The following is a 12793-nucleotide window of genomic DNA, read 5'->3' on the forward strand; positions in this document are numbered from 1 at the left end:
TGGAGGCTCCGCGGCTGCAATTTCAGGGTTGGTGGTGGACAAGCTGGTTGGTTTCAATCACAGAGACACGGCAACGATTGTTTCCCTTTCCTTGATGCCTGTGGTTCCCCTGAAGCCTACAGGGATAATGAACGTCCCCTGCTAACCCAGCAGAACATTCTCTCTTGTGGTACACCGAAATGCAGCTCAGTGCCTCTCCTGCCCAGGGCCTGGGTCCTTTGGCTGATGTCACCTCTGAAAGCAGCACAGCACCTCAAAGCAGAGGGTCCTACCCTTAAAATCTACATAAGCAAAGCCTGGAAAATGCCCCTTTGGGAGTAAGTGGAATACACAGAAGACCATAATCTCTTTCATTTCCATGGCTTTGTCTCCTAGAGAAGCACAGCCAGTCTTACATGCTATAGTGCTGCCAGCACTGCCAGCACATCCACCTGAACTGTGACTATCAGACGGCCTATGGGAAAACCTCTAGCTCAAAACAGACCCTGTGGCCCCAGACAGTGCTGTTTGAGAGCTTCAGCCAGTTTACAAGACACATTTCCTATGTCACAGCTGGAGCATCAGGACCACAGACAGGTTTGAGGTGGTCAGAAGCCCCTGGCCGCTGTCGTCTGCCTGCACACTGCTCATCCAGAAGATGTTGAACACAGGAGACCATCAAACAGACAAGAAAAACAAGGAGTTTACCTGCTCACCAACTTTCCCTGGTCGGCCGTGGTTTCCTGGCTCGCCCTGCATGACAAGAGGAGAGGAGGCACATGGTTAGCTGCTGCTCCCAGTCAGCCCCTCACTCATTACAACATGACTCTGTGTACACCATCATTTGGGAAGCTGCTTCTGAATTGTGGAAAACCAGCAAGAAGCAACCTCTTACAAAAACCTCTTACAAAGCCCAGTTTTTCGAAAAATAATCCAAAGCAAGAAACACGGCTGCCACAAACATGGAGACAAACATGACGCAAACACGTGTTGTTTTGAGTGAAATGCCCCTAAAAGCTGCTGGTCCTGCTGTGGTGACACAACCTACACAAACCCAAACTCAAACACTGAAACATAGGCTGCCTGCTCTCCTGTGGCATAGCCTAGTCCTGGGTGATTTATCCCTACGGTTAATAAGGCGAGAGTTCTCATCAGGGATCCTCTTGAAGCCGGGGTGTTTCTACCCCATAACGTTTCTATCTGAACAGCTGACTAAAATGGACAGATGAAGGATGATATGCATCAGCCACAGGAAGAGAGTAGGAAAGGGATTAACCGGAAGATTTGAGGAGCATCTAGTGGGAGTGAAAGTGTGGATGCCATGGGGAGGTATAGTTCCTGAGTGACAGAGGAGAAGGGATCAAGAAAATTCACCGGCTGGTGGAAGAATCAGAATAACAAAAAGCAACCTAAATATTCCCAGGCATTGCTGCACCCTGATTCTGCTCTTACAAAACCTCCACCATAGGCAAATTACTGTCACATGGAGCAGGAAAACCACAGGAACGACCCACACAAGCTAAATCATAGTGTAGGATCAGAGAAATTCAGAGAACGGGGAAAATGAGGGCTGAAGAGAAAAACAGGAGGAAGAGGAGAAATCCAAACCTGCCAGGGGTATGGGGCAGCCGTGGCAGCACGGAAGGCCAGCACGGTGCCCCTGGACAGGCCATCCAGGGGCCAGAGTCACCGCTCAGCAGTATTGTCTCTGGGTGACGGCAGCTGTATTTTCTCAGTAGGCAGATACTCCAGATGTGCTGCCAGACCACATTTTTGCTATTTACTGCTTGAAGAGGTTGTTTTTGTTGGGATTTCTCTTTCCTTTTGAGTGTGGGTTTGTGGAGCGGACTGCCCTGGGATGGCTCCTGCTGCTAATTAGGCAGCAGAGATAGGAATGATGTGCATTGTTTTAGAACAAAATTGTGGAGAAACAATGGAAAATAACATGAGATGGTGGAGGGTGGAGGTGGTGAATATCAAAGGAGAAACATGCTTGTTTATAACAGAGCACATGGCTTAAAAAACACACCATCATTCTTCTTGCTGAAGAAACCAAGTGAGAACCTAGACCCCAAAACTGAGAGAAAAAGAGAAAACCTCAGTTCCTCTTGTCCTCTCTGAAATGAATACCCTAGGCCTGGAGCACAATGAAGTTGAGAAAGGAGACATTCCTCTACCTCTTCTCCCTTCCACTCTCTGCTTCCCTGATCATTAACAAACTCTTTCCTCACCTTTGGACCATCAGGACCAGGTCTTCCCGGAAATCCCTTCCGCCCAGGTCGACCCTGAAATACACGATAAATATAAAAAGCTAAATAATGACTCCTGTAGCTGCCCTGGGTTACAGCAATGTGCCTGTGAATCCATACGACAAGGTGCAGCTTACAAGCAATGGTCCCAGCAAATCTCGTGTGCTAAGGATGCAGCAGTCCTCACTGATGCCAAGGCAACACAAGAAGAAAACGCTGTCTCGAGCGACACTGGGTTTGATTTATGTGGAACATGTCCAGACAGCTACTCTAAAGTTCAGCACATTTCTGCCCCTGCAGCTTGATTCCATTGCTTAAACATCACATCAGAAACATTATTCATGGACTGTAATCAACCAAGCCAAGGTATTTGTTGCTGCCTTTTAGCTCATTCTGTACAGCATTTAGTTGGATTTATTCAACTTCCAGAAATTTTCTTGTGATGCCAGCAAAGACACCAGCTTCCTGAACACCCAAAGATGGCATTTACCTGGTGTTGGCAGGGACTTGGCCATGTAGGCTTCTTGTGGGCTCTATCCCTGGCATCGAGAGAAGGTATGGGAGCAGGAGTGTCCCTGCAGTGGGGCAAGCCAGGCTGACATCCGCAGCTAAATTTAGAAAAGCAGGAATAAACCTGCAGACCAAAAGGTTCACATTGATCCTTCCCTCTAGCTAGGAGAACGATTATGGCGTTCTCCCTGGTGCTGTGGTAACTGGATTTGTTATGTTGCTCCAAGAAAGGAATAAAAGTGTCTAATGGAATAGTAGGGGAAATGCAAGATAAAAAATTATTTCCTGATCCACTTAGAAGCTCTCAGCAGTTTCCAATTTACAAGATATTTCACTATCTTGCAATAACAATTATGTTCACAACCATTACAAAACCCTGTGAGCTGGCAGGCTCATGGAGACAATAATATTCTTTTTGCTTCTCCTAACTGCATTTCTGCAATACATCACCATGTTCAGAGTGATGTAGATGACAAAAAGGACTCTACTTCAACGTCCTGTCTTTTTTCTTACTCTTCCTTCTACTTTTATTGAAAAATACCATAAATCAAGGAAGCAAACATCAGAGCTGCTTACAAAGATGGTTTCCAGTCAAAGCGCTTTATCTTGTGTATGAATGTTAGTTTTTCAAGGTCTGATACTTTAAACAAATTATAAAATCACAGTCTTACTCAACATCCTGTGAAAGACTGTTCTCTGTCTTTCATACGTCCTGGATCACGCAATTGGACAATGCAATATTTTCTAGAAGGGCAGATAACTTCCCACTTCAAACCAGAAGGGTTGAAGCTTCATGTTATTTCAACTACAATTTCACTGCAAAGTCAACAGAGCTGGTAGTAACTGAGTACACCACTGAAACTTACCTCTGGACCAGGGACTCCTGGTGGTCCTAAGGGTCCTTCGTCTCCCTGAGGTGAAAAGAAATTAAAATAAAGGGCAAAGTAGTGACAAAGTCTGGTCTCACCATGCAGCAAGAATGAAAGGTCTGCAGTATAAGCAGTGGTTAAACACAGGCTGTGTGTTCAGCTGTCACATTTTAAAAACCGAGTCCTGCTGAACCCTACAGCAGGCAGTTCAGCATCTCTGAGGCTCCTCAACTCCTCTCCCCACCTCAGGAATAAAATCTGAAGTCAAGTCCTGCCAGTAAAGGCCACCCAAAATTTGACCGAAGTCAAAACCAGTTGGGTGGGCTTATCACGGGCTGCATTTGGCCCATGGGATACACTGGACATGCTCACAGGGCTCTGTTTCATTTGATTTGGCAGGGATATGGATGCTGTAGAGCTCTCTACTCTTTCTCTCTTTTTTTTTTTTTTTTTTTGCCCCACAAAAAGGGAGTTGCAAAATTTCCCACAGAACCATTTGGCAACTGCATGGAGGTTTCCCTTTTGCTTTCAAATGGGACTACACTTGCTACACGATGGAGCTATCTCAAAATCTCACACAGCAATTGGACTCGGTCTTCTCCCTTGGCTCTACACCAATTTCTAATGTGATAGGATCAGATCTACAGTTTCTAGGAGACCTTCAATTAAGCTTCACAAAAATTATCTCAAGTGTCTAAAACCAACTGCCAAGAGAGAAATTAAAAGCGCCCTTGGCAGCCACGGTTCTTGCTGCTCTCATTTAGGTGGTCAGCCATGGTAATGAAGTGGCATGAGCTGGCGGGCTGAACTTGGGCCTGGAAGTCAGGAACCCAGCCCGGTGGGCTCAGACAAGCCACACACAATACGCCACGTTTGTAAAGAGGGTGTAATTCACAGCCTCGACCTTCCGCCTCAGGTAACAGAAGCAGTGAAGGCACAGTTGTATGCTGTGGTGCACATTCAGAGTCCCTCGGCACAGCTCATGTCAAAGTCCATGTCCATGTCTTCAGTCTTACTTTTATGCTCACTAACTAGAGTAAATTGAAGGCAGCTTGGTCATGCCTGCCTGAACCTGGAATGCAGGGCTTCGATTCCCTTTGTAAATTGCCTAGAATATTTTTTCCCTATTTCAGTGCAAATAAATGAGCTAATTTGCATTAATCACATTTAGAGAGCAAGCAAAAGAATTCCCAGAAAAAGTTCAGAATGATTAGTGCTATTAGTCTGAGCTCCTGCCCATGAGTGCACTGAGCATTTTTTGCAAAATGTATCATGACTGCAAACAGCTTACGCTGGTCTGACCCAGAAGAAACTACACTGAAGTTACTGGAGTTGGAACGGGATAAACAGGAGGGCCCTCGGGCCTTCTCTGCTGCTGCCATGAAGTATTTGCAGCTCCAGGACAATTAAATCAATGACAGTTGTCCCTTTTTAATGACTGCGACTGGAATTAAGCTTCAAGTCTTCCCATTCAGTGACAGGTGAAAGCTGCAAGCTCTGAGATGCTGGGGCAAACAAATTTTGCAAATAGCAGTTTCAGTTTATGCACTCTTTTTACTAATAATGTTGCTCCATGTGAGCGAGCAGAGTCTGCAGGTCTCACAGTTGAAAGAAAACTCACTTAAAAGGAGCAGAAAGCAAAAGCCAGGTCAGGGCATGTCTGTGCAAAGGGATGTGCAGGAAAAAGGGCATTAACATCTGTTCGGGAGTGTGTGTGGGTGTGGGGGAACAGACTTAAGAAGAAAAGCCGGTGCAGAGTTTAGGGTCAAGGGATGCCAGCAGTGACTGGAAGCAAAGGCCTCAGGACTGCAGCCTAGTGGAAGCTCCTCTTCTGTGGGCTTCTGACCAGTGAATATAAGCATTTACTTCCAAATTCTGAGGGACTGGAGGATTTCAAAACACAGGCACCACTTCAGTGTGCATTAATCTTCAAAATTCAACATTATTCTTTAAATCCAATCTGCTTTTTGTTTGAGGACACTCACCTCTTGTCCAGGCAGTCCTCTCGGCCCAGGTAACCCTCGTGCTCCTGGTTTCCCCTGAGAAGAAGGCAAAGGAAAAGATACTCAGAAAAATAGTAATATAAGCTCAGAAGGGCCATTAAAATGAGAAAGTTTCTTTCACAGTCACGGGACATCATCCAATGTCAATTTTGTTACAGAAAAAAAGTTGAAAAAAAAAAAAAGAAAACCCCACTCTTGGAAGGACCTCAAGCCAAACAGACCACGCTGAAACGCTGGCCAGGACAATCTTAAGGAATCTCCAGGGCTTTCTCTCTCCCCATTTCCCACTACTTTGTTTTCCCTGTCTACCTCCCACCCCTACAGAGCTTCGCTCTCAGCTCCACTCACCTTTAGGCCTTCAGGGCCATTTTCTCCTGGTGGGCCAATGTCCCCCGGAAAGCCCTGAAGAAAAGGAGAAAAAGTTGGGGTGCAAAGGAGGACGTCTGCAGCCTCTGTGAGAGGTTCAGTTAAAGGCTAAGTGCTGGTTGTGTGCTGGTGGTGTCCGTGTGTGGGCCACCACGCAGCACCCAGAGGGAAGGAAACACCGCGACGGGAGCCGCGCTATCGGCTGGACGCAAGGGCAGCCTTCCCCAGCAGCTCCCTTTAGGTCCACCGTCTGAGGAGATTTATTGCTGTGAGGGCCTTCCTGTCATCACACGGCTAAAAACGGCAATTTGGGTTTTAATTAATCTTTATGAGTCAGCGCATAATCTCACTGCTCCGAGAGACAAACTGCACGCCTCGGCGACAAAGGGCAGCGGGCGAGGAATTAGGAAAGGTGCTGACATGCTCATTAGCGGCCGCCCTCAGCCAGGCAGCGGCTCCTTTCCACCCACCACCCCTTCGCCGAGCACACAAAGGAATCTGCAGTTATTTCCAATAGCAACAAAGAGCAAAGATTTCTAAGTGGCAGCACTTGACCGAGAGCCCTTCCAGACCCAGTAAAATACCAGAGCAGTGATGAAGGGAACACAGACTATCGGTCGTGCTGGAAGAGGCTCTCTAGCATCTCACAGGCATTGTCTGGTTGCTTATGAGGGAGAAAAACCACAATACGCCGGGGGGAAGCCGAGCCCGGGTTTAAGGTATCACCATAAAAATTTTTGTTAAGGGCAGTGAGGGTTGTTTTTTACTTGAAATGGTACTTTGCAGGCGAAGAACTGAAAAAAAAACAAAACCTCCAGGATATCGATGACAAATAGAGAAAGAAGAAACTAGGAAAACATGAGATGCAGAATGGGTCATGAACCTATCTTGGTCACCTCATAGCCACTGATGTTCCATCACATCCTAGCAGAGAAGCAAAGCCCCAAGCTTGAAAAGAGGAGGGCAGGTGGAAATTGAGGTGCAAGACTCAAGAAATGAATCTTCTGCCCCAGACAACCAACCAAAGAACAAAAAGGGTCAAACAACAACGTGATGAGAAAGACCGGTGTTCACAGAGACTGGCCGGCGGCTGTGAGACACTGTGGGGCTCTATCTCAGTTCAGCACTGTTTTTTCTTACAACTTTTGGAAGCTCCTAAGAAAAGCCTTGAGAGCTTCCCTCTGCAAAACGATAGGATGTTCTGCTTTGCAGCGAGTGTCTGCCACGCTGTTAAAAGCGAAAGATGGGGAGAGGTGACGGGTTGTGACATGCTGTTTGCCAAGGTAGGGACAATCTTTGGAGACTGACCTTTTGGAATACAATGACCTTTTGGTTACATATGGGACTTGCAAGTAACAAAACAGGAAGAAAAAGGCTTGGAAAGATCAGGCAGAAAGACTAACTGCAGATCAGGCAATGTGAGTGTAGGGTTGTCAGAGGGTACAAGATGGACAGTTTGTCCCATTTTCTGTTTGAACAAAACTGGACCTCCATTAATTAAAGAACAATAAATCCCACCACACAGCAATCCCCAGCACTGTGGGACATACCTCAGGGCCAGGTGGTCCTGGAAACCCGACCGGACCTTTGTCACCAACTTTTCCCTGCAGAAATCAGAAAAAAATGGAGAAAAGTGAGCTGGCTCCCGGCTGCTGCCTTTCCTGTTGAGCAGAGCACACCCCTGCCAAGCTGTCTTTCCAGCTGGGCACTCAGCCTTTGGAAAGGGAGATTAGGAAGCAGAGGACATCTGGTTACTTACCAGGGGGCCTGGCTTCCCTCGTGCCCCAGGGACCCCAGGCAAACCTTGGCTACCCTGAGAAAGAGAGAGAAAGAGAGGAGTTTTCAGAAAACACAACAAAGCATCAAAAAACTCCAATTCCCTCTGCTCCAGCCCCAGACTCTGCAGAGATAGGAGCAGTTTCTGAGGGCCGAACTCAGCCCTGCGAGGAGCCAGGACGATTGCCCTGGTATCAGTGAGATGTCTCTGCTAAAGCCAGGGATGACTTTAGCCCTGAGGAGCACATGAGCTGCTGCAGTTGGCTGTGTCTCAGGGCCATGTAGGCCCCAGTGCAGTGCTAAGTACAGCCTTACTCAGCTGAAGTCAGCATCACGTTGTAGTCCTGAGGGAGCAGTCATTTGCTCAGCAGTTCTGCACAGCGTTAAGTGCTTCACTGGGTCAGGGTTTAAGTTGCTGCACCGAGCACTCAAATTCTCCGAGTCAGCAGCCGCTGGACCACACACAGGCACACCGGTCCAATCCTGTCCCATCATTTCCAACTTCTGCATGAGGATATGGCCTTTTTTATGGAAAGCCACTAGCAGATCATTTTTACTAAAAGTAACAACAAAATCCATCTAACAACACAAATTTTAGCAGAGTATCCCAAAGGGGAACTATCTGAAGAAGGGGACCAGGCAACAGGCAGCAATTAGCTCCAGCTCCTCACGGCTTGAAGAGGCGTAGAGAGGCTGGTGGCCACACAAAGTACCCATAAAAGGGGAAAAAAATGATGGAGAAAGGGAGAACAATTACCTTGTCTCCTTGGAAGCCGATATCTCCTGGCACACCTGCTCCTCCCTGATCACCCTGGATACACACCACCAAAGAGAGTTAAAATAGGCGACAGCAATAGCCCAAATGCCCAGGTAGATGCTAGACGGTGCAACGTACAGCCAAAGTCTCACCACCAGCTCCATTCAAAACTGAACTGGTGACAAACTGTAGATAGCATTAACTGTAACAACAATCCTGAACACTGTACGCATTTCCCAACATTGATTCTGAACTGAAAAATGAAACTGCAGGGAAAGAAAAATATGAAAGTGCAAGCATTGTGTTTCCATGGAGGCTGCAAGAAGAGAGGCTACGTTCCTCTGGCTAACAGCAACCGTGAAGGTGGCGAAGTGTTAAAATTCAGCTGAACAGAAGAGTTAGCTTAGCGCTTGATGAATGGACCTTTTCTCTCATAAGGCTCTACAGCACAGAAAACAATACTCAGGGTCCCTGCTGCTGGCACCAGAGATCAGTTCTCTCCCAAAAGAAAACAAGAGTAACTTCTCGTAACGCTTTACAACCATCCCACTGGCAGCATTTTGGGTGAGATTCCCTGGGAGGGGTAGGCTGCTGTTCACTGGGGTGGGGATCCCAACTTTGAGCACAGCAACAGTGACAATATTTTCTACCTGAGCTGTCTTTCCCCTCTTCAGAACTTCCTAACACATTCTGACTCCCTGTGCAGAAGTAATTATCCCTAAAGGAAGGATTTCTTAGAAACAGTGGCTATCTTGTATTACCTCTTAGCCCTGCTGTTGGACCAGATAACCTCCTGAGGTCCCTCCCAACCTCATTTATACAGTCTTCATATAAATAAAGGCTTAGTCAAGGAGGAGGCAGAGAAAATTCATATATAAATAAAAATTCAATTCATGGGAAGACAAACAAGGAGTGACTATCAGAAACTGGTACACTGATAAGATCCACCAGAAATAACTGCTTGAGGAACTGTGTCCCATACATGGCACACGCATCCAAAATGGTCTTCCCAGTAAGGGAACAAGCCATACAAGAGTAAAGGGATCTATGTTTAAACATACTCCACGTGGAAGACACATGGACTTCTGCTTCAGAGCCAAAGCCTGCAGAGAGATGACAGAGGAAGTCTACTTCTACTCAGGCAAAAACCACCCACTTGTTATCAGAGGGTTGAAATAATTATAATTACTGTGGTAACTTGCACGGGATAATGAAATTGTGAACGGTTAAGACTTGAGTTGGGAAAGACTTTTTGGACACAGCTTTTCCAGAAGAAAGTTAATTAAGAAGCATGAAGATTCAATGACGGAAACATTTCATGGATTCATGCTAAATTTACTTAAATGTTTTGGTAAATGTTCTCAGAACATTTGACTGAATCATCTTCAAAACAAGTCTTTTATATATCAAAATCGAAATGCCATTCTTAAAAAAAGTTAAATGCATTTACTCTTTTTTTTTTAGCCTGAAGTATTTTAATTTGAGTCAAACCAAACATTTTGCTTCATCTAAACTACTTTCCATCTCCCCCTTTTATTTTGGCAAAGCAAGTAAATGGAAAAAATCAGCTATTTACACAGCTTTGGTTTGGATGAACCACAAGTATTAGATACAATAGGGGTGGCAAAAAACTACTGTATGGCCCAGCTCATTTTCCTGCACAGCAAAACAGCAGGGCACGAACGATGCATTGGCAGTGGCCATTAATACCCCAAAGCAAAACTGAAGACCAGGGCACCCACTTTTAGCTGCCTTGGACATAAATCTGACACTGACTCAGGCTGTGTGTGCTTAACTTGAGGAAGAAAGTAAGGAGGAGAGGTCAGAGTGTTTATTATAAAAAAAGAAGTGATGCTGAGATGATAAGGGTCTGCAAGCACTCTGCTCATGGGGAGGGGGAGGAATGCATGATCTGGAATTGCAAATGGGATCTACCCATGGGATATTGCCTATGCTTCATGTTTCACCTATAAAAAGAAACGCAGCTTCACCCTGAGGCCCCTCTTCATGCAACGCTGCTGAGAAGGAAGCGGCCGATCTGCACACATGACACAGGTTTGCTGCCTGCAGCACCCAGAGGAGATGTCCGAGCAAAAACCTCATTTTGCTCTCAATCCGACATCTCTTCTTCCAGGATTTTCTGCTTGGCAATATATGGGGAGCTAACACTGCAAAACTACTCGACATATTTTACTGGGCCATGTCCTTCACTAGTTACAGATGTCCTCATTCATAAAACTCCTTCATAGGAAAAAGGAGCTAGGATTTCCTCCGCTTCCTCCACCTTCCCTCTGTGCTCATCACACCACGCGGCTTCTCAAGACCACTCTCTTTCAGGGTTGTGCAGTAATTCCACTTCTCCCTGTAAGAGCAGACACAGCCCCCTCTGCCCCCTCTCCTTGCCTCTGGGAAAACATGGAAATGGAAACAGAAGACAGACCCATTTTGGGGGAAAACCGAAGCTGCAAAAACCACCATAACCTCTGGGCTGCCTTTTATGAGAAGGATGCAGAAGGGCTGGCTAGCACTGGTGTGCTCTGTACTTGCCTGTCTAGATACAAAGATGTAGGAGGAGCGGGGTGTTGCCCCTTATTCTACTTCAGACCTGATCTCCACGTGATGTACGTGTTTGGGTTAAGTAGAATACTGAACAAAGTAATGTAGGAAACAACGCCCAAAATACAACGAAAAACTCTGTTGTGGCAAAGCAGAACAGCAGCAGCATTCCTGAAAGATGCAGCATCGCAGTGAAGACCTGTTCCCAAGGGGGCAGAGACAGCAGCCTCAGGCACACAGCACCCAGCCACACTGCACTGTGCTCAGGCTTCGACTTCTTCTCTTCCAGCTGCTCCTGAGTGAAGAGGACAAATCTGCATGAGGCCACACACTTGGACAGTGACCAAGACAGATGGGCTGCACAGGAGATCGCAGACATCTAATTAAATCTTCATCAGCACATCCACAGAAATCTCCGTGGCCGGGCTGTGCTCCAGGTACCCTGGCACACCGCAGGGTCCCCAGGGAGCGGCACATGGCACAGCACGGGCAGCTCCACGGGGATGTACAGAAGAGGCCAAGTTCTGTAAAAATGTGATGGGAGAAAGACCCGTCCCTCGCCAAGGAGGATGTGGGATGCTCTTGAAAGCCCTGCTGTCCCTCAGACCTGGGCTAATCCACAGGTGGTGGCAGATGGAAGGTGCGAGGAGCGACCCTCGGGGCTGCTATCATCTGCTAGGAGCTGCTAATTATGAATGGTTACTGATTGCTGTCAGCATGGGGCAGCGAGGTTTGCTGCTTTCTGCCCTTGCTGATCTAGCACTTCAGATGCTGCCAAATATCTAGGGCCTTTTTTTTTTTTTCCTCCTCTTTTTAAAAGTAACGTTTAGATTTACCAGCTTTCTGAAAGCTGTGGTGGAGCAGAACATTCACCCCTCTCCCCTCTGGCTGCATAATGGGAAACTTCTGCACTAATCCCTTGTGTGTCTTTGGGGAAAGCTTCCATTTCTAAACGGGTTTATTAGAAACTGCTTTCAAGAGAATCCAACTAACATCCTTGTACAAGATGCAGCCTTCAGTAGGCTGGGACTCTCTGGGGTAAGGTGCTGACATGCTGCTGGAATGGAGATGTTTGGTGAGGTTGACAGCTCCTGTCGACTGACTTGAGCATCATTTGTGCTTGCTAGGACCTGGATGCATTCATCTTGCACTTGGCACATGGCTCGGTTCTTTCAGTGATGAACTAGCAATTCGGGGTGCCCACTTAAAGTCTCAGGAAAGACGCTTGGACAGTTGAAGATGGCAGCTCAGCTCCTGTGGGAAATGGTGCATCCTGAACTGTTTCCTGAGCCCTGTTCATGAGCAGGGATGTAACCAGGACTCCCAGACTCTAACACAACTTTCTGCTCTATGGGCTGTGCAAATTCAAGGTACGGTGCCAGCCCGTCCTTCTGCAGCATTCCCTGTGAAGGCATTGCAGGCAAAAAGCATCGGCTTGGAAGTCTGAACTAATCTACTCTTCGAAGGGAGCTCAAGGACCTCACATACTCATCGAGTAGCACAGCAGGATGCGTGTGCTCCAGCCAGCAAACACCAGCATGCAGGGAAATGGTGGCTGCACAGGGGCTGGACTGGTTTCTCTGATTAGTTAGCTAACTTCACCTGGTAATTGCATCCTCAGCACCCAGCAGAGAAGGGAACTGTGACTTGGGAGGTGACCGAGCTTTAAATGAGGATCTCTGCAGAGGCAGATTTCCATACAATTGTGCTCTGGAAATGTTTCAAGAA

General features: G+C 46.9%; 1 protein-coding gene across 3 annotated transcripts in view; it reads right to left on the minus strand.

Annotated features, from left to right (window-relative positions):
* COL27A1 (collagen type XXVII alpha 1 chain) overlaps positions 1-12793 on the minus strand; it is a 188039-nt gene that overhangs the window by 63659 nt on the left and 111587 nt on the right. For all 3 annotated transcript variants that reach the window (XR_013941014.1, XM_080562480.1, XM_080562479.1), the window contains exons 19-26: positions 8510-8563; positions 7736-7789; positions 7527-7580; positions 5959-6012; positions 5593-5646; positions 3605-3649; positions 2211-2264; positions 688-732 (exon numbers count right to left, since the gene is read on the minus strand). Coding sequence is in view for 2 of the 3 variants with exons in the window: in XM_080562480.1 (XP_080418606.1) it covers positions 688-732; positions 2211-2264; positions 3605-3649; positions 5593-5646; positions 5959-6012; positions 7527-7580; positions 7736-7789; positions 8510-8563 (414 nt within the window). In the remaining variant the exon portion in view is untranslated. The remainder of the gene's footprint in view (positions 1-687; positions 733-2210; positions 2265-3604; positions 3650-5592; positions 5647-5958; positions 6013-7526; positions 7581-7735; positions 7790-8509; positions 8564-12793) is intronic.

Source organism: Anser brachyrhynchus (genome assembly GCF_964034855.1).
Source record: "Anser brachyrhynchus genome assembly, chromosome: 19".
NCBI lineage: Eukaryota > Metazoa > Chordata > Aves > Anseriformes > Anatidae > Anser > Anser brachyrhynchus.